At 46.9% G+C, this 19,418-nt stretch overlaps 4 protein-coding genes across 4 annotated transcripts; 2 read left to right on the top strand and 2 right to left on the bottom strand.

The window, feature by feature from the left end:
* Positions 1 to 73: 73 nt before the first annotated feature.
* rxylt1 (ribitol xylosyltransferase 1) lies at positions 74 to 2,954 on the bottom strand. Its single transcript, XM_067234652.1, has 6 exons — positions 2,762 to 2,954; positions 2,392 to 2,583; positions 2,076 to 2,178; positions 1,654 to 1,968; positions 1,312 to 1,482; positions 74 to 809 (listed from the first exon to the last, which is right to left on the bottom strand). Exons 1-6 carry the CDS (start codon positions 2,916 to 2,918, stop codon positions 407 to 409), a joined length of 1,341 nt encoding a protein of 446 aa, XP_067090753.1. The 5' UTR covers positions 2,919 to 2,954; the 3' UTR covers positions 74 to 406.
* Positions 2,955 to 3,322: 368 nt separating this feature from the next.
* Positions 3,323 to 4,791, top strand: LOC136942488 (cytochrome b-c1 complex subunit Rieske, mitochondrial-like). Its single transcript, XM_067235399.1, has 2 exons — positions 3,323 to 3,525; positions 4,064 to 4,791. Exons 1-2 carry the CDS (start codon positions 3,408 to 3,410, stop codon positions 4,672 to 4,674), a joined length of 729 nt encoding a protein of 242 aa, XP_067091500.1. The 5' UTR covers positions 3,323 to 3,407; the 3' UTR covers positions 4,675 to 4,791.
* Positions 4,784 to 6,401, bottom strand: zgc:112052 (protein C19orf12 homolog). The gene is made up of 3 exons (XM_067235400.1): positions 6,284 to 6,401; positions 5,930 to 6,090; positions 4,784 to 5,671 (listed from the first exon to the last, which is right to left on the bottom strand). The coding sequence occupies exons 2-3, from the start codon at positions 6,087 to 6,089 to the stop codon at positions 5,406 to 5,408; spliced, it is 426 nt and encodes a 141-aa protein (XP_067091501.1). The 5' UTR covers position 6,090; positions 6,284 to 6,401; the 3' UTR covers positions 4,784 to 5,405.
* A 574-nt stretch (positions 6,402 to 6,975) lies between these two features.
* Positions 6,976 to 13,341, top strand: uri1 (URI1 prefoldin like chaperone). Its single transcript, XM_067235529.1, has 11 exons — positions 6,976 to 7,333; positions 8,627 to 8,661; positions 8,884 to 8,962; positions 9,187 to 9,322; positions 10,500 to 10,591; positions 10,667 to 10,733; positions 10,840 to 11,032; positions 11,281 to 11,512; positions 11,611 to 11,771; positions 11,876 to 12,113; positions 12,509 to 13,341. The coding sequence occupies exons 1-11, from the start codon at positions 7,262 to 7,264 to the stop codon at positions 12,689 to 12,691; spliced, it is 1,488 nt and encodes a 495-aa protein (XP_067091630.1). The 5' UTR covers positions 6,976 to 7,261; the 3' UTR covers positions 12,692 to 13,341.
* The last annotated feature ends 6,077 nt before the right edge of the window (positions 13,342 to 19,418 follow it).

Here is a 19,418-nt window from a genome sequence, read left to right as displayed (position 1 = left end):
AGTGTTATTTCGTACAAGCAATGTAGTTTGCATTTGCCTCTTCACATCAACATACAGAATGACAACTGCAACATATTGTAAAAACGCTTTAATAGATAAACAGGTACATCGTTTCAGAGAGAGTGACACAAGCAATAATGACAGTTTTGTATTTTTACTGACTGCAGTTTATCTGAAGATAGACCACTGACTAGAAAAACAAGTATAGGCCTATGCAACATTTGGGATGAAACAAAATACTTCTCACCCGGTACTTTACACGGTTCACCTTGTAAGCCTAATTAGTGTTTAGAGGTTAGACGTGTGTGTGTGTGGGAGAAGTGCTGTGGACGACGTAGTTGATTTTTTGCACAAACAAAAAGACGGAAGCACCTCATGTTTACGTTTCTCTGGCAGCTGCGTCCACTCAGACGTTTTTAAAGAAGGCCTCCTCTAAGACCTCAGTGAACCTGTCCTTCATCTGCAGCCGGAAGTTACTGTACCACTCCAGCAGCCTCCTCCTCCTCTCCGTCCTCTCCTGCGGGCTCCTCCTCCTCTCCTCCTCCAGGATGCCCGGCAGCTCTCTCCAGTCCTGGATGTAGATGAAGGGGGCTTCGGCCTCCTTCAGGAGGCGTAGCGGGGAACTGGGCCCGGCAGAGCAGCCACCGGGGGTCAGGACGTCCTCCACCACCGGGACGGAGCCGTAGGAGCAGGCCTCGTAGATGCGGTAGCACTCTGTGTTGATGCCCACGGGACATAGGGTGAGCTCACTCTGAGCCAGGGCCGTTTGGTAGCGCCTCAAGCTGTCAGCGGTCTCCTGGGGCAACCACCTAAAACACGTGGGGGGGGGGGGGGGGGGGGGGGGCGGGGGGGAGAGGGAGAGGCAGATTGACGAAGAGACGAAGACCCCAGTCTGATTAGGAATGTTTGCGATAAGGGGCAAGACCAAATTAACTTTACTAGGAAGAAGGCCTAGTTGGTCTGTGTTCCATGTCAAGCCACAGGGTTAAACTAGATGCACACAGGGATAACTTTAATGTTTTGACAGAAGGCCAGGTGATAACCATACCTCTGGAATTAAGTACTTTGTTTAGTAGTTATAATGGTGATTTACAGGAACTTGGAATATATGTATTTGAATGAATCTCAGTTTTACAGTACAAGCTCTGATTTTATTGTGTTTGTGTCATTGTTGAAGTTGTCCTTTGTATTCTGTTCTTATGTAAACCCTGGCTGCAAAACACATTCCACCTTGTGGGACAATAAAGATAACCATTGAACCTTGAAAGGAATGGTACAATGCTCCAGAGACAGGCTAAGCCAGTGACATACTTCTCTCTAGCGGTCATGATGCAGTCCTTCTCCAGGCCGGCCTGTTTCAGGACGCCCACCAGCGTCTCCCTGGAGGAGTTCTTGTAGATGGTTCCCAGGAAGTTACAGAGGTATGGCCTGTTGGAGCTTACCATGTGTGTGTTCGGGGTGACGACAGGGAACTGTCTGTACCTACACCCAGACAAGCAGATTGCATTCGTTTTTTAAAAGAACTGGTAAACATTATTTTTGTGTCTTCAGTGTTTTTGTCTGAATCGATATGTGATAGATCCAGCTAGACAAGAAATATCGATAAAGAAAGACACTTAAACGTTAACCTAGAGAGACAACGGGTCGACCTACGTGGCTACTCCTAGTGGCCACTGAAAGACATCCTTGTTGTTGACCCAGGGGCTGTCGTAGACCAGGAACAGCAGATCCACAAAGCCACCGTGCCTCTTCAAGTAGGGGCTGATCCAGTCGTTGGTGCAGTGCTCGCTGCCCAGCAGAACCACCCCCACGTGGGCCTCCGTGTTAGCCTGGACCAGGGTCTGCACATGTTGGAGCCATCTGGTGGCGTAGGATATCTTCTGCTGCTCACGGCCGTTCAGCACAACAACAACACTGTCTGTGTCCAAAGGAACATGCCCTTGGACTACAGCTGGGCCCGTGTAGAAACTACAGGGAGAGAAAGAGAAAAGTGAAACATTTAGAGGGTGTGTGTGTGTGTGTACTGTAGATTAACGTAGAGCTGTGCTTTTAAAAAATGTATTGGTTTGGCTTACCTGAAATCGATCTTCCCTGCCTGTACGTCCCCTTCTCTCCACTGTGCAGTTCTGTCAATGGGCTTGAGGGGACCTTCCAATATATGTTCCCAAAGGTAAAGTCCTGCAGGTAGGTAAGAAGACAATTAAACATGGAAAAGTAACAAATATGTTGCTGTGTCATTGATTTATATCTGCTTAGGACAATGTCAATTTTGTTACACACATTTATCTCATGAAATTCTCATGTAACAGATAACATTCAAACTGCGTGTCTGCCACAGGACATGGTTAGCTACCCTTCTATGTGTGGTAAGATGGAATGGCTTAGCTATACCTATAGCAGCTTTCCCCCAGATTTGTACTTTATATCTTTTGGGCCGGTTTTTGTCAACGCGCTCTTGGTATTGTCTGAAGGCCTCTCTTCGCTTGTTCAGTGCAGATAGATAATCCGCCTGCTCCTCATGCCACGGGTTCCACTCTTCATCCCCTGCAAACGATGCTGCAACCACTCTAGCTTTGACGCCAACTGTGACAATAAAGAGTTAAAATAAAGAAATCTATCTACATTTCATGATATTTTTCTTTTAGTAGATCGACTACTAACAGTCACACACCATTGTCCTCTTAATAACAGTTAGATAATGTGACAATAAAATAACAGACGCAGTTGGTTATGGTAGCTACTAAGCTAGCAAGCAATCTACCTTTTATGGTACCTGTAGTTCCACCTGCTTTCTTCACCACTCTGTGAACACGGGAAATGACCCTAGTGCTAAAAAACACATTGTATGCAGAATATAGGGAGAATGCCACATACACAAAAATGACCAAGATAAATATGCTTCGGCGATGTACTTTCATATTTCCCCCTCACGTAACCATCCTGTATCGGTGTGGTTGTGTAAACTAGCTTAGCTCGAATGATTTTCGGCTTGACTGTTTACAGCGTGAGGACCCCAATAAATAGACTGCCATGACATTTGCCTGAGTGGAAAGAAAGTCTTCTGTGGTTGTAAAAAATATAAATATATCTTTCCAATCTTGGATGAACTAAAACAATGTGTGTTTGAGATAGGCTTCCAGCCTTGTTAGAAAGGTTGATGCAAATAGGTATGGCATTCACTGTCAAGTCAGACAGTTGCGGCCGGTCCGGCTCTCGGCGCTGCCGGTGCTGCATGAAGTCGAACCCACCTATAGTGTTACATGTATACCTACCCTAATCTGTCTTCCCGGATGTTACGCAAAACGTTCTAATATGGTAACATATATATCCGTAAGGACGGGCAGAGACTTTTCTCAGAAGGGAAGGTCGGTGTGTCCTCGAACAAGTAAAGTGTTCACCCACAAATAATGATAACTTTAGCTGCTCGTTCCTTGCAGGTGACAGGCGGATCACTCAAAACTCTGGTCTCCGGAGCCGTGAAGGGAGATGGGTTTTTCAAGATTGGCTCTGCTGCCTGCTTCAATGGTAAAGACTTGTAATTTTGCCAATTTATCGATGTAGCCGTTTAGTTAAATATGTGGACAATAGACTTGGATAGTCCGTGTCTAATATGTATAAATATAAAAAGCATTAGGTTCTGGTGAATCCAACGATAATAACAGCAGGTGGGTGCCCACAGCCAGACTCATAATGCTCCTTGGATGTCTTGTTTATATCAGCCAGCCAACTTCATGTTACAGACATGGCGGCTGGATGTTATGTCAAAACAACGAGTGTATGTTCACTGCTAACAAACTCGGCACTTAAATAGTGTAAAACAAAACCTCAGCAATATCATGTTGCTTACGAAACTGCTATCAAATGTGTATAAGGATATTCAAGTAACAGTACCACTTACAGTGTAATAAGTTTATCTTGACATTGTCATAAGCTGAGCTACCCCTCTGGCATTAATATAATGCTGCAGATGGAATGCGGATCACAGCCTTGAACTTTTCCCATGCTGTCCCTGGAATGTCGGCGCATGCTGTCGGATCCAACATGTTGTGTTTGTCATTGACAGCTTCTGGTGGAGTCCGTCTGGCCCACACAGACATCAAGATCCCGGACTTCTCTGACTACCGACGCCCAGAAGTTCAGGATCCCAAGGCGTCATCCCAGGAAAGCGGCGACGCCCGCAGAACCTTCTCCTACATGATGACGGCTGGCTTCTCCATCGTGGCGGTCTACTCAGCCAAGACCGTGGTCACCCAGTTTGTCTCCTCCATGAGCGCCTCAGCCGACGTCCTGGCCCTGTCCAAGATCGAGGTCAAGCTGGGAGACATCCCGGAGGGTAAGAACGTCACCTTGAAGTGGAGAGGCAAACCTCTGTTCGTTCGCCACCGTACGGAGAAAGAGATCGCTACGGAGGCAGCGGTGGATCTGTCAGAGCTGCGGGACCCCCAGCACGACAAGGACCGCGTGGCCAACCCACAGTGGGTCATCGTCATCGGGGTGTGCACCCACTTGGGCTGCGTCCCCATCGCCAACTCCGGAGACTACGGGGGCTACTACTGTCCCTGCCACGGCTCCCACTATGACGCCTCGGGCCGGATCAGGAAGGGGCCCGCGCCCCTCAATCTGGAGGTGCCGTACTACGAGTTCCTGGATGAGGAGACGGTCGTGGTGGGATAGGAGCTCTTGTTTGTCTTTCTAGTTTGTGTTTTTTTTTTTTATGGGTCTGTCTGAGAACTCTGAATCTGAAATGGTTGCTGCTGAATAATAAAGGGTTATTTTAACAATCCAAAATCACAGTCTTTTATTGACTGATTTTATTCTGCTCATTTAAAATCCTTCTGTATCCTTTTGCAGTTGTCAATAACAGATAATAAATAGCATCATGATCTCGATATACTTGGCACTGGATTGGATACAGGGTCTAACTAAGTAGTACATTGTGTACTGCTTAAAAAAACTGCAGACTGTATCTACTCACTGGTTGCAACAGTAGCAGCATTCACAATTGAGTGGACTGAAATGGCATAAAACAAATTTCACAGAAAATTCACAACAATGGGCTTCTTACTTCAGAACCATTATCCACCAATAGAGGGAGAGGAAACACTTACATGTTTCACTTCATCAAAGGCATAGCTAATGGTACATTTGGGCAGAAATGTTATTACATTTACATTTTGTCATTTAGCAGACGCTCTTATCCAGAGCGTTATCCAACACACATCTATGAAGCTTCAAAACCTTCATGTTTGATTTACAATAGTAAAGTCTCCTCGATTCCTATTTCCTGCAGCTTTCGATTTGTGCAAAGTGGTTTGACCATCATCATCTTCTTCTCTGGTTTCAGGTACTGCGGTCCTCTCAGTCCCAGAGATAGAATACTTCATATCCATCTAACACAGTGCTCCTTAGTCCACATAGTGTACTTCTGCCTGGAGTTCCTTGGTTATATAGCCAAGGAGTGCTCCAGTCACCTGTTGCTGAAGGCTAATGTTGCCCATCACCAGGGCAGTCAGCTGGGCCAGATCGGTCCACTGGACATCCCCCATGATGGCCATGACATCCTCATAGAGCTTCTGCTGTTGTTGGAGGGACAGCTCCATGATGATCTGAGGAAGAGGCTTGAACTGGCCGCTGGTCATCCAGCAGCCCAGCAGCCCCCCCACAGCGCCCCCTGGCGAAAAGGAGGAGAAGAGAGGACGTCATAATAAAGAACATGTGTGAATACGTTTATTGTACGCACATTCCTGCCACAGTCAATTCCGTGTTGTGAAAACGTACATGGCAATAAAACCAAATTCTGAATCTGAAGTCCTACCAAGTCCATGCCTCGCACAAATCACTTGGACAAGTGGATTGATATTCAGTGTACACATGCTATATTTCCCACTATCTAGATCAGAGACACTGATAATCAAAAATGTCCACTCACCTACTGCGATTCCAAGTGGCCCTCCAACCAGCCCACCAGCGAAGGCCAGTCCACCGGCCGCAACGGCTCCCTTACTAGACCCTTTCACCGTGGTCTTTATCTGTTGGTTGGCCGATAGCTCGCAACAGAGTCGCATGACGTCATCAACCTTTTTTGACATCCTGTTATGAGTCCAAGAATACATTTTTTATTTTGGTTTGAGAACAAATTATTGTAACAGTCACATATCATTAAACATTTGACCTAAATTACTGGTTGCTACAGTGTATGACACCACTGACCAATACTTTACGGAGTGGGGCCTTGGTAAGTAGGCTACTACACATCAAAACTTAACAGTGACAAATAACTTACCTCGTTGATTAATTTCAGTACTTTAATCCCTAACGAAACATTTATCTGGAGAGCGATATTCCATGAGAGTTATTATTGCTGATGTCTTGGACTATGTCACTATCGCGGTGGTTTGTGGGTTAGCCCTGCTTCCTGTAAGAGCAGTACATCAAAGAGCATGTTAGCCAATCAGAAAAAAGCCTTAGAATAACGGGATGGAGAAAACTACACAGCAATTTTAAAGCCAACTCTAGATTACAGAGAAAACCAGTTGGACACATTTCAGAGTATATTAATTGGGAATTTGGTGAATTCATAGGGCATCCCTCTCCCGATGTCTATAAGTGTAAAGACCACGTGGCTACATGTTTACTTATATCTAATCTCTGGTACAGTACATATCATGTACCCCTTAAATGTCTTTGAACAAATTATATACGGAATTCAGAGTGAAAAATGGACCAGAAAATGTTGTTTTATTTCACTGCCTATTTGTTTAGATAATGTAGTTGACAACATACTCTCTCGTGCAACATTATTGCAATTCAAAGTAGCAACAAATCACATATCGTGTCAGTATGTAGCATTCATAACATCTGGATATGGTAAAATTCAAAATATATATTATATTGTAAATTGAATGTCGTGTGTATATGTAATATTTGTTGTTATTCTACAGTACCCAGAGTACACCGCGAAGCAGATTGAAGAATATGGCGCAGGGTCAGTGACGGGAAAAGGACGCCAAGCAGTTGAAGGAATATAATTCCGTGGATATTTCTGGTGATCATGCTGAAATCCTGATATGAGAGTGTGAAATGGTCTTATTTCCGAATTGCTGGATAACTACCACTGCCCCATTGATGAATAAGAGAACGGGTTTCAGGAATACCTGCAACTGCATTCATAAACATTTCTTTAGGACTCACAACCCCTGAGCTTTGTTTGATTCACAAACGTCACCATTTTTATTTGATTGGCTGGCAAACACATGGGAATATGGATAAGAAAAGTAAAATGAATATCGATATACCACGGGGAATTGAGAAATTACGAGAGGAACACATGAAGGTAAAATAAACTGACGTAGTTGGCTAAGCCAGGGGCTTGCTAGCGACATAGCTGCGTGTGGTGCCATGCACGCGGCGTGGTCAACTCAGAATCTTGCAATTTATTATGATTTTATACGTTTTTTACAGGAAATTTTTGATGACAGTTGATGTTTTGCATAAAGTTGCTTGCAGTGAGTATCTGCTGGTAGATACTCCCACCCCCAAATGCAATGCAAACTTTCACTTTCTGCTAGGCTATTTTCTAGAAGCTTCCTTCTTTGATGGTCACATGTTGTTTTTACGGTTCAAATTGTATTTTTGTGAGCTCTCAATAATGAAAATGTTCAAATGTGACAACGCAATGTTTTTTAAAGCATGCATTGTTGTTAACATTGCACCATGATACATGTTACACATTTGAAGTGGCTGTTTAGAGCCGTTGGCCCAGTTGGATGCAGATTTAAAGGTAGTCGAACCTTTGAACCGACTGGGGAAAAGCTTCTACGTTTGCCTTAAAATTGACGAACAGTTTTAGACCTTATTAAGATTACAGTTTTTCTAATGCATCCTCATTCTGCACAGCCTGTATGTCTGGGCTAACGTCCTACAGATGACAGCACAGTAATAAAATAAAATGTGGGATAATGTGTTGAGCATAAATTGTTTGGAGCCTACCTCCTCTTTCTAAACAAACATTAGTATCAGACACTTTTAAGAACAGTTTGTGACGCTGTCCTACGAAAACAGAAACAAATGTATAAAAACAAACAAACAACATTTGATGTACACAAAAGGGAGGAAAATCCTGAACCAGTCCCCAGGTGTTCCAGCCTGCTGCGGCCCAGACGTGGTGATGTATGGCTGGCTGGGGAGGAGCCCCACCCCAGGGCCCCACTGGAGGTTGGGGGGATCTGGGAAGAGTGTGGGCTTTGACCCCATGTCCAGCATAGCCTGGAGGACTGTCTTCCAAAAAAAGACAAAGTTGAACTACCTGATATGTTGCAGTGTAATGCATGGGTCGAGAAGTTTCTTTAAAAAGGAAATATTCCAAGAAACCAGAATTTTGTTTATTTTCTACAAAGCAAGTCTACATTTACATTTACATTTATACATTTTGTTTACATGCTGTTTTAATGTTCTTAGCAGAAGTGGCTGATATGTGGCGATGTAATGCATGAGTCAGGGAGATGTCCAATGCTATGACTGAATCACCCAGTTTAGCCTAGTCTATCCATATAGTAGATATGAGAGAAGGCAGCGTGTTGAGTTTGATATTGTCGTTTCAAACAGTAACACTTGAGTTTCTTAACAGGTGGTGAAAGACTGTGATGGTCAAATTCAGCACTGGTGAGTTTAGTCTCCACTGGCCAAACACTGATTCAATGCCTCCTCCACTCAATCACAATAGGCATCTCCTTGCATCTTCTTAAGTGGGCTAGTGTCAGGATTATCCACTAATCTAAAGACGTTTGTTGTGCATACTTCATCTAGAATCATATATCACATATAAAGAATGGTGAACCAATGGAGTAATTGTCACCTGACAATCCGATTTTTTTTATCTAACAGGAAGAAGGTAGAGGGAGACTACGATGCCCTGGAAGAACGCCTCCGAACCCTCCCGGACAAGCTGTCCTATGACATCATGGTATGACCCAGTGTTTAAGAGACAGGGTCCATGGTAACAGGCTAACACAGCACTAATAGGTCCCAAAGCAGCAGTCACTGCTGCAAACACCCTCCTCCCCCTCCCTCCCGCCGCAACAGTCTGCATCACACAGCTCCAGCTTCTCTACGACTGTCACCTTGTTCTGAACTCCCCCGTGACGTGTCTTCTTTAACGCTTCATCTCGCTCCTCCATGTTGGATCAGGTGCCGTTCGGCCCTCTGGCCTTCATGCCGGGGAAGATGGTCCACACCAACGAGATCACAGTTCTGCTAGGAGACAACTGGTTTGCCAAGTGTTCTGCCAAGCAGGCCCAGGAGATAGTGGGGCACAGAAAACAACGTGAGTTGGTTTCCAGTGTCTTTTTTTTTACCAGAGAATATGTGCGTGTGTGTTGAATGATTGTTTGTCTCAACACTACATATTTCAGTCCACTAGAGGGCGATGCGGTTTAACCTTTAGGTTTGGTAATCGATTGTCTCCTTGATCGACTGCTCTTTAAATGAACTTTTCATGAGAGACGGTGTTTACAATGTGTGGTCATGATGCAGGGCATTGGTAACATGGTAGCTTTCATCTCTATTGACGGAGGGATCGAGACAGAGAATAAAGTCAATCAATTAAATATGTATCTGTTTGTAAACAGCAGTCTGCAAGTTTACCCAGCCTTTGCTTATCTATGTGATGAAACAAATGTTAATTAGTATTGTGTACTTTTGCAGCCAATGTGTTTCTTATTTGGCGTTCTTCCTCCTTTGGGTTTTTAACTTTTCCGCAGGACTAAAAGAGCTGTGTCTATTTTAGGCTTTAGCTCTGGAAATGTTCCAGTTGTACAATAGGCTATGTTGTAGTTCTATAATACAGGCTACGACTCAGCATATCTCCCTGTCTACCGGCCGTGTCCTCTGAAAAGCTCTTTGACAAGTCCTATGGGCTCAGCTATCCCACTGTGATGTGAACAAAATTGGAGTGCGGTGAAACAGAAACGCAACGTAGCTTACACCCCCTCCTCCCCTGCCCTCCTCCCCTGCCCCCCTCTCCTGCCCTCCTCCCCTGCCCTCCTCCCCTGTCGTCCTCCCCGGCCCTCCTCCCCGGCACTCCTCCCCTGCCCTCCTCCCCTGCCCTCCTCCCCTGCCCTCCTCCCCTGCCCTCCTCCCCTGCCCTCCTCCCCTGCGCCGCCTGCATCCACACAGCCCAGGTCCTGGAGGTCCCCAGCATGGCTGGCTGGGTCCTGTCACACAGCTGTTGTCTCGTCAGCCCCTCTCCCTTTGACCTCTTTCCCCTTCCAGCTACTGCGGGGCTGGACGGCTCACGATCGCCATGGCAACCCCGGTCCCCTTTGCCGCTATTAGCAGAGAGGTTCCTAATTGTTGTGAAGATTTAATGATCCGAGGAATCACACAGGGCAGAAGGCATTTAACTGTTTGTGTCATCACTTTCCTCTCCCTGCGCTACGCGGATTGAAATGAGAATAACCAATTTTTATTTTTGCTCATTTTCTGTGTCTTCCATTTCGCAGATGTGAAGAGTGCCGTGGATGACTTGCAAAAGACAAGGAAGAACTTTGAGGCCAGAGTTAGTTTCACACAGGACCTGGGGAAACTGTCTGAGGTAGGTGTCAGCCCTTTCAGGCCTCCATATCAACCTCCTCACCCACTGCATGCTGAAGTCTCCTGTCTCTCCCAGGGTAAAGGGGACTATGTTGACATCAGAGAAGAGGTTGAAAACAAGGAGAAAATAATCGTCTCCAAAGGTGAGTCTGTTCTACAGGCCCCAATGACAATCTAGTGAATAGATGACACTGAACTACACAAAGTGTAGAGGTCTGGTAAACTGATTAGACGTCTGTCCACACCCAGGAAAGCAGCGAGTGGCCCACAAGTCCCACTCCAAGCCCAAGCTAGAGGCTGTTGTGGACCTGGAGGGAGAGGAGGATGGGAGTGGTGGAGGTGGAGATGGAGGGAGCAGGAAAGGAGTTCTGTCCGAGGAGGAGCTGTGGGCTAAACTAGACGAGCTGGAGAAACAGGAGGAAGAGCAGGACGAGCAGGACAGGTACGAGGCGTGCACACATTCACTCTCTGTCTCACTCTCTGTCTCTCTCCTCGCTCTCTCGCTCTCTCTCCTCGCTCTCTGTCTCCCTCTCTCTCTCTCTCTCTCTCTCTCTCTCTCTCTCTCTCTCTCTCTCTCTCTCTCTCTCTCTCAATAACCCCCAACCTTTTATACAAACTTGAAAAATTTTCATTGGTGCCCCCCACCCTTGCCCACCAGGCACATTCTAACAGACCATGTCCTCCTGCCAGGTCGGGAAGTGCAGTAACCAACGGTGACGACTCCTCTTCCTCTGAGGAAGAAAAGGAGAGCGAGGAGGGCCACCGTGAGAAGGGACTGGGTCAGGGCGAGGGCGGAAAACCAGCCCCTCCCAGCTCCCAGGTCAACGGGGTCACACGGCCCGCAGCCAGGGGCGAGGAGGAGGACGAGGAGGGCAGCCGACTGCCCACCATCTATTTCTCTCACACGGTGGAACCCAAGAAGGTTAGCGTGACAGCTCTGTCAACTGATTCCATCAACGACTCGCTGCTTTGACGTCTCCCTTAGCCCTCCCTCTGTCTTTCTCTGGGTCTCCCTTTCAGGTGAGGATAAACACAGGGAAGAACACGACCCTGAAGTTCAGCGAGAGGAAAGAACAGAAGGAGCAGGCGAAGAGGAGGAGGAAGAACAGCGGCGGCAGCAACGGCAACGGCCACTCTCACCACGAGCACCACAAGATCACCTCGCCCACAGACGTGTACAGGTGACGCTCGCAATTCACCGGTGGGGCGGGGGGGGGATTTGACCCAGATTGGTCCTGTGTGCCCGTCTGACGACATGATGCGTTGTGATTGGTTGTCGGCGCAGGTTGTTCGTGGACGTGAAGAACGGCGAGCTGATCCCCAGGAAGTCCATCCTGAAGTCCCGCAGCCGCGAGAACAGCGTGTGCAGCGACACGAGCGAGAGCAGCACCGCCGATCTGGAGGAGCGCCGCACGCTGTTCCGCTCGCAGAGCCACGACGACGTCACCACGCACAGCGACACCAGCGACGGCGTCACTGAGGAGGACAGCCCCACCGCGGGGGGCCACGCCTGCCACTTTGAGGTACCAACCCGCAGACGCGTCATGCAGACGTCTCGTAGGGCCTAGAGTGGTGTGTCTGGACGCCCCTTGAACGAGCGGCTGGTTGGTGCCGTCTGTTGGCACCAGGAGGGTCCCGATGTGCCATGACTAATGAATTGTATTGATTTATTCAATGCTTTTTATCCAAATAGGATATATGTATAGTATACGAATGCATTTTATTACATTTATTTTATTTCTACTGCGTGTAGAAAGTAAAGCAGTCAATCAAGGCTCAGAAGTGCGTAGTTCTGATTCCAGGGTCAAAATCGACAAACGTTTTGCAGTTACCAGGCACAGCACAAAGTAACAACATCCCAGAATCATCTTAGAATGATGCCTCCCCTAGTAACTACTGTGATCTTCTGTGTCCCCAGGCCTTCTCAGGCATGGTGGTGGAAAAGGATCCTCTTCCCTCCTCCACCCCCCACCTTACCCTGGCCCCCCCAGCCCTGCCCACCATCCCAGAGAGACGGCTGGAGGAGGTGGGCCCCGAGGTCCCCCAGGAGCCCCCCAAAAGGGTGTCCAAGTTCAAAGCTTCGCGGCTGCAGCATAAGTGATCCAAAGAGCCGGGCTCTAGGACCAAGGGTCCTTTTTTAATCTCTTTTTCTACTCTTGTTGACGACCCTTAGCTGGACATACCGTGCCCCCACCAAGTTCTGCTTCAGTTCACTGGGCTTCTTATACAGCATCCTGTCATAGTCTATGGTAGCCTTGTTTAAGAAAGTAATTCATGAGATTAACTTCCTGACTCCTAAGGAATGACATCTATTAATCATGCTCTGAAGAGTAGAAGTTACAGTTCTGTGTACAGCCTGACCCCACTCCAAAACACCACCACTACGGAAAAAGGTTTATTTAGCTTATCTAGTCAGTAAGCAACTTACTGACTAACTCTTTAGTCAACTAGATACTCATGTATTTCTTGGTGTGAAGGTTCCATCTGTGTGTGTCTGTTAATATTCTCCTTAACCAGGCCAGTGAAATCTGCTCCTATTTGAGACTACATCCTTTACTTTCATGAAATCTTTGCCTTTATTCTTTTCTAAGATGATTATCTGGGCAGGCGCTGACTGGCTAGCTATGGTCCCTAGCTCCTGTCCCTTTGCCTATTGAATGTATGTCTTCCTTACTGACCAGCTTTATGTAAAAAAAAAAAATTATTATTATATTGATGTCAACTGTATGGAAAATAAACAGTTTTGGCCAATTGTAGTACCAACTCCCCTTTTGTTAGCCACAAGATTGGGGAGGCGAACCTGATCTAGAGCAGTGGTCTTCAACCCTGGTCCTCAGGGCCCATTGTCTTGTATGTTTTAGATGTTTCCCTGCTCCAACACACCGTATTCAAATGAATAGGTTGTTGTCAGGCCTCTGCAGAGCTTGATAACGACCCATCATTAGGATCAGGTGTGCTGGAGCAGGGAAACATCTAAAACATGCAGGACATGTGGTACTTGAGGACAGGTTTGAGAACCACTGATCTAAAACATACAGGACAGTGGGCCCCAAGGACCAGGGTTACAGACTACTGATCTAGAGAAACACCTCAGGAAAGGGATTCTAGCTCTCCTGCTATTTTACACATTGTATAATTTTGCAGCTGCCCGTCCAGGAATTAAACCACACACAGTACGAGTTCCTCCAGAGTAGGTTTAATTAAAGTTGCGCCTCTGAGTTAAGAGGCTATCACTGTCTGCTGTGCCAAGTGGTATGGGTGCAGCGCTATGATAAGGAGCTTTAATGTGGTCCTGAGATGATCCCACTCATCTGGAGTATCATCCCACTGAATGAATTTCCAGGTAGCATGAGATTAGCCACAGATTAGTCTGTGCTTTAAATGGCAGAGAATGGTACGAGACGCTCAGATCAATCGACTTAGCGGAACTTTAGCTTTAAAGGTAAATATGTTGGAAGTGCATATTTCAAAAAGGTGGGATTGCAATAACACAGTAATACGTGTGAAACAACAGTGAGATCTTCCTTGCATGGATTAAACTGGGATTATCTGTAGTTGGATGAGGAATCCCTGAGGAAACAGACAGCTACTGTTGACCAGACAGGTGCTTAGATGACCTGAGAGAATGGAGGAGGAAAGGATTATCTCAACATCACGCTACATGGTTCATATAGCTTCTTTTAGAACTGACACAAACCTTCCACTGGAGTCTGGTGGAACTCTAGCTGAGTATCTGTTGAAAACTTATGCGTACTGGTTATCTTTGGTGAAATTGGTTTTACAGGCAACCATGTTTGAGGGAACAGAGTACTCAATGGTAGTAAATGTACTTCTAAAGCATGTACGGAGAGTGTGGCTCGGGTTTTTTCATCTGAATAAACCTCCCTCATTTGACTAGAGAATAACCTATAGTGAAGGTCACGGAGATGACAGCTAGGTGATAGACGTTACAAGCATCCAATTAAACTCCAAGAGCAGAGGCCTGGGAGAGCCCTAAGCACTTGTTAACTAAGAAAAACAGCGGAATCGTAAGTCAAGTCATCCGTCGTGATCTCGGAGCCTGGAAACAAATGCAGGATTATAAAGGACGCCTGCATTATTCATTACTTGCAGAGAGGGTCAGAGAGGGCAGTCGTCATTAGAAAGGTCAAATAAATTGTTGAGGATCCAGGTACACACCACTTTGAGTACAGTGTGTGTGTATGTAGAGAGATGGTTTAGTATTTAGCCGCAATATGTGTATGTAGTATGTAGATAATAGACTTGTGGTCTTTGGGAAATTCCAACTGATATGCACACTCACCGATAAGAAACGCCATGAGGGCTGATTTGAAGAAAAATATTTTGGAGGAAATTTGGGAGCAAACGTACCCGGCACTTGCAGGTGAAGAATCGGCTAGCATTCACTACACGTCAATAGCCAGATGGGGGAGACGTATAGCTTCAGGACATCTAAATTCTCTGGAGTCATTCTAAAAAACCTTCCTCCTGCTCTGACTATGAAACTGCTCCGTTGTTCATCAGAAGAACACGTTTAACAATCTAGTAACGGTAATTTGGGGTCTGACTGCTCGTCACTGTAATCGCAGCTTCACCAGAGAAGACACTCATTCAACCCGTAACTCGTCACTTGCCTCAGCTGTCACTTCGGGTCCAGTCCGATCTAGAGATTCAAGGTAAGATTTTTATACGGGTTATGATGATGATTTATTTTTGATGTTGAGATATCGATTTAGCGGATTAAATTGCGATTAACAACATGCATTGGGAATTTGAGCAATTTTGAGATACGTGTCCTCCATTGAAGCAAGACGAGACGATGCAATTAACGCTTTCGTAAAAAAAAAGTTGCCTGAGGATGTTCATGTAAGTGTACATTTAGGGAAATTATTTTGAACAGAACAAAAGTAAACTAAAGCAACTAAAAAGATCCCTCGACCGTCATGAGACGCAAAATATCTAGGATAGGATCAACTTGATCACTTCAGGATGTGCTGTATGGCAATGATTGAATGAAACAGTGCATGATTGATTTTCTGCGAATGTTAAATGTTGCAACAAACTAATGGTTTTATTTACCACTCACCTTATTAACCATACTAGGATTACATAAATTAGTGACTATCACAGTTATTGTAAAAAATAGTCACCATCAGTCGCACTCAGAGGGGTGTGTCACTTGTCAATTTAATATTTTATAAAAGATGAGACACAGGTGGAAGGAGGATATAAGTGTGTGACATCAACCACATATCTTCTGGCTCTCTTCACCTGGATAGAGATTGGTAGCTGGTAGCTATATTGATTCCCCCCACACACACACGTACAACACACACACACCCCTTCTGACTCCAAATGCTCTCCTTTGAAGCGATGATGCCCCATCTGTCATACCTCTCCAGCCCCTTGCGTCGGATACCCTCGCCAGATCCTCTCTCTGACTAGTCTTGCCAACCCCTGTCTCATCTCCTGCTACCCTCTCCTCATCTTCTCTCTCCCTTTCTCCTACTCCTCTCTCCTGCACCCCTCTCCTCCCCCTCCTATCCTCCTCATTCTCTCCTGCCATTCTCTCTCTCCTCCTCCCTCCTGCCCCTCTCTCTCTTCACTCTCCTCCTCTCTCCTCCTCCCTCGTGCCCCTCTCTCTCTTCACTCTCCTCCTCCCTCCTGCTCCACTCTCCTGCCCCTCTCTCTCTTCACTCTCCTCCTCCTCCCTCCTGCTCCCTCCTGCTCCCCTCTCCTGCCCCTCTCCCTTCTCTCTCTCCTCCTCCTCCCTCCTGCTCCCCTCTCCTGCCCCTCTCCCTTCTCTCTCTCCTCCTCCTCCCTCCTGCTCCACTCTCTTGCTCCCCTCTCCCTTCTCTCTCTCCTCCTCCTCCCTCCTGCTCCACTCTCTTGCTCCCCTCTCCCTTCTCTCTCTCCTCCTCCTCCCTCCTGCTCCCTCCTGCTCCCCTCTCCTGCCCCTCTCCCTTCTCTCTCTCCTCCTCCTCCCTCCTGCTCCCCTCTCCTGCCCCTCTCCCTTCTCTCTCTCCTCCTCCCTCCTGCTCCACTCTCTTGCTCCCCTCTCCCTTCTCTCTCTCCTCCTCCTCCCTCCTGCTCCACTCTCTTGCTCCCCTCTCCCTTCTCTCTCTCCTCCTCCTCCCTCCTGCTCCCCTCTCCTGCCCCTCTCCCTTCTCTCTCTTCTCCTCCTCCCTCCTGCTCCCCTCTCCTGCCCCTCTCCCTTCTCTCTCTCCTCCTCCTCCCTCCTGCTCCTCTTCTCAGATGGGACAGGAGGAGCAGGATCAGGTGGGTGGCAGCCTGCACCATCAATCAAGATGAAATATTCCACCCTCCAAATGCAGAAGCCATTTGCCACGGCTCCTTATCAGAGTAGGAAGACAAAGGGAAGTTTCCAGATGAGTGTGTTGTTACAGGGAATTGAGTGCCATGTGTGATGCAGAGCCATACCTTCATAAAGAGAAGTCCCTGGAGTTTGAGAGGCACCTGGCTATTATGCTGATATGTGGTTATGTTACAATTACCTTGAACTTCTCTACCCTCCTACCATCATAATGAGAGAAGTAGACAAGTTATGCTGTGTGTGTGTGTGTATTGTGTGCATGTGTGTGTGTGTGTATTGTGTGCATGTGTGTTCACAGGGCAAGGACACAAAGTTTGTAATACAAATATGTTCCCTCTCCGCTGGTAGTCTTACTTGTTTGAACACAGAACACATGATTTGAATAACTATAATCTATGCTCAAATGAGTCAGTCAGAGTAACCTTCTGGCACCCTCTCTTGCTACCATGAGTCGGATTTTCTCCCAAATGTCTAAGCTGTTCCTCAGGCTTAAGCCACCTATGTAAAGAGATGTGTTCATGTGGGGCCCGACGAGTCTGATGAACACAGCAACATTTCAAGGAACCAGCGCAGTTCCAGACTGAGGTTCAGAACCAGACAACCTTCCAGACCATTCTGGACACCGACAGTGCTCTCGCTCCGTAAAGGTCTGACTCTGGGTAACTAACAAGTTACACAGCCATGTTGCCTTACGAAATTGCCTGAGTACCGTGGCCTTAAGTCTTGGAACTATGAGGCAATAGACTGAAAAGCACATCTCGCTCATACAAGAACACCAAGCAGTGAATAATTAATAATCCTGCTCCCAATTCCAGGAAAACAAAAGCTGATTGTTGGAACTGTAGCAGTGCACTAATTTAACTACAGGAGATCAAACTCCTGCCAAGAATGCATCAAATCCCTCGGTTGGTTCAAATGACTTTTTCTTTCTAAGAATACCGATATCATGCTTTACATTTTTGCCATCTTTTAAAAGGGTTGAATGATGTGTTATGCGCCCCACTGTTAGGTATATGGGTTGTTTGCCAATGAGTTGAATTAGGCTCCACTGAGGCAGGCAGCCAGAGAGCCAGAGAGACAGGGAGGCAGGTAAGGAGGCAGGCAGGAACGCAGGCTGGGAGACAGGCAGGGAGGCATGCAGGCAGGGAGGCATGCAGGGAGGGAGGCATGCAGGGAGACAGGGAGGCAGGCAGGGAGACAGGCAGGCAGGGAAGGAGGCAGGCAGGCAGGCAGGGAGGGAGACAGGCATGCAGGGAGACAGGCAGGCAGGCAGGCAAGGAGGCAGGCAGGCATGCATGCATGCAGGCAGGCAGGATGTTAGATGGTAGAAGTGGTTCCCAAGCAGGCAGCAATTTGGCCCTGCTTGTGGTTGTCAGCTTCCATTAAGAGGAGAGGTGTCATATCAGCGCCACAACTGAGTGCAGATGGCAAAGAGGAGATGGCTCACCGATTTAAACAATGATTAATGAACAGAGATAGAAAACAAATTACATTGGGCTATTGGAGGCAGGGAATTGTTATTATGAAAATGTTAATTGTGTCTGTGAGGGTGATACTGGAGAGGGGGAAGGCTGGGATCAGAAGAACCACAGGGGCATGCTACTGGGAAGTCTACCACAATATCTCTCTCTCCTTCTCTCCCTCCTCACCCCAAACTCTCTCCCATCTCCCTGTCTCCCTCTCTCTGTCCCTCTCTCTCCTCTGTTGAGCCACCATACCTGAGCTGTAGGGCCTCCAGACTACTGTAAACACTAGGGCGTGTGCTCTGTAATGAGTCCTAGGACGCCCTGCCTCCCCACCTCTCTACCAATTAGCTTTATCTCCAATAAGAGGATGCTCTAAGTGATACCAGAGACGCAGCCCAGCTTCTGCTCTAATTACAGCAGGATGCAGCTGCTGTACTTAGGCAGATGATGATCATTATTTTGCATTTTTTTTCTTCCATGGTGGCAGAGTTGATTATTTAAGAGCATCATCCAGTCATCGGTGTAATCAGGAGAGAGTGATTAGTGATCCACTAGCCTACCAGCTGCCAGGCTAGGACAGACACACGCAGAGTGACAGAACACACAGAGTCGGGTGAAAACACTTCACCTTGGGCTCACACTTCTCATGTATGTCATTGTCACATGTATGTTGAATGTCACATGTATGTTGACTGTCGTTGGTGTGCCGTGGACCAATTGGATCCTTTGGATGGTTAAAATGTCAGGGAGTCAGGTGGCTGAGCGGTGAGGGAGTCGGGCTAGTAATCTGAAGGTTGCCAGTTCGATTCCTGGCCATGCCAAATGACGTTGTGTACTTGGACAAGAAGGCACTTCACCCTACTTGCCTCGGGGGAATGTCCCTGTACTTACTGTAAGTCACTCTGGATAAGAGCGTCTGCTAAATGTAAAAATGTCCAGATGTGACATGTCTGGTGTGTCTTTTGAAATAGACACCCTAAAATAGGGTGGTATTTAGGGTGGGATAGTCATTTTCACAGCATCTGAGG

Source organism: Osmerus mordax, chromosome 4, assembly GCF_038355195.1.
Source record: "Osmerus mordax isolate fOsmMor3 chromosome 4, fOsmMor3.pri, whole genome shotgun sequence".
Classification (NCBI taxonomy): Eukaryota; Metazoa; Chordata; class Actinopteri; order Osmeriformes; family Osmeridae; genus Osmerus; species Osmerus mordax.
Note: the sequence above shows the minus strand (reverse complement) of the source record. Positions and strands in the feature narration are given on the sequence as shown.

What these genes read in the sequence shown, in the direction of transcription:
- rxylt1 (XM_067234652.1), bottom strand. Translation starts at nt 2,918, where the DNA reads ATGAAAGTACATCGCCGAAGCATATTTATCTTGGTCATTTTTGTGTAT. An exon ending in CTGGGGGAAAGCTGCTATAG is followed by an intron (nt 2,179 to 2,391) that starts GTATAGCTAAGC and finishes ACCTACCTGCAG; the next exon opens with GACTTTACCTTTGGGAACAT. An exon ending in ATCATGACCGCTAGAGAGAA is followed by an intron (nt 810 to 1,311) that starts GTATGTCACTGG and finishes CACGTGTTTTAG; the next exon opens with GTGGTTGCCCCAGGAGACCG.
- uri1 (XM_067235529.1), top strand. Translation starts at nt 7,262, where the DNA reads ATGGATAAGAAAAGTAAAATGAATATCGATATACCACGGGGAATTGAG. An exon ending in TACGAGAGGAACACATGAAG is followed by an intron (nt 7,334 to 8,626) that starts GTAAAATAAACT and finishes GTTTCTTAACAG; the next exon opens with GTGGTGAAAGACTGTGATGG. An exon ending in GAAAATAATCGTCTCCAAAG is followed by an intron (nt 10,734 to 10,839) that starts GTGAGTCTGTTC and finishes GTCCACACCCAG; the next exon opens with GAAAGCAGCGAGTGGCCCAC.
- zgc:112052 (XM_067235400.1), bottom strand. Translation starts at nt 6,089, where the DNA reads ATGTCAAAAAAGGTTGATGACGTCATGCGACTCTGTTGCGAGCTATCG. An exon ending in GCCACTTGGAATCGCAGTAG is followed by an intron (nt 5,672 to 5,929) that starts GTGAGTGGACAT and finishes CCTTTTCGCCAG; the next exon opens with GGGGCGCTGTGGGGGGGCTG.
- LOC136942488 (XM_067235399.1), top strand. Translation starts at nt 3,408, where the DNA reads ATGATAACTTTAGCTGCTCGTTCCTTGCAGGTGACAGGCGGATCACTC. An exon ending in CTCTGCTGCCTGCTTCAATG is followed by an intron (nt 3,526 to 4,063) that starts GTAAAGACTTGT and finishes TGTCATTGACAG; the next exon opens with CTTCTGGTGGAGTCCGTCTG.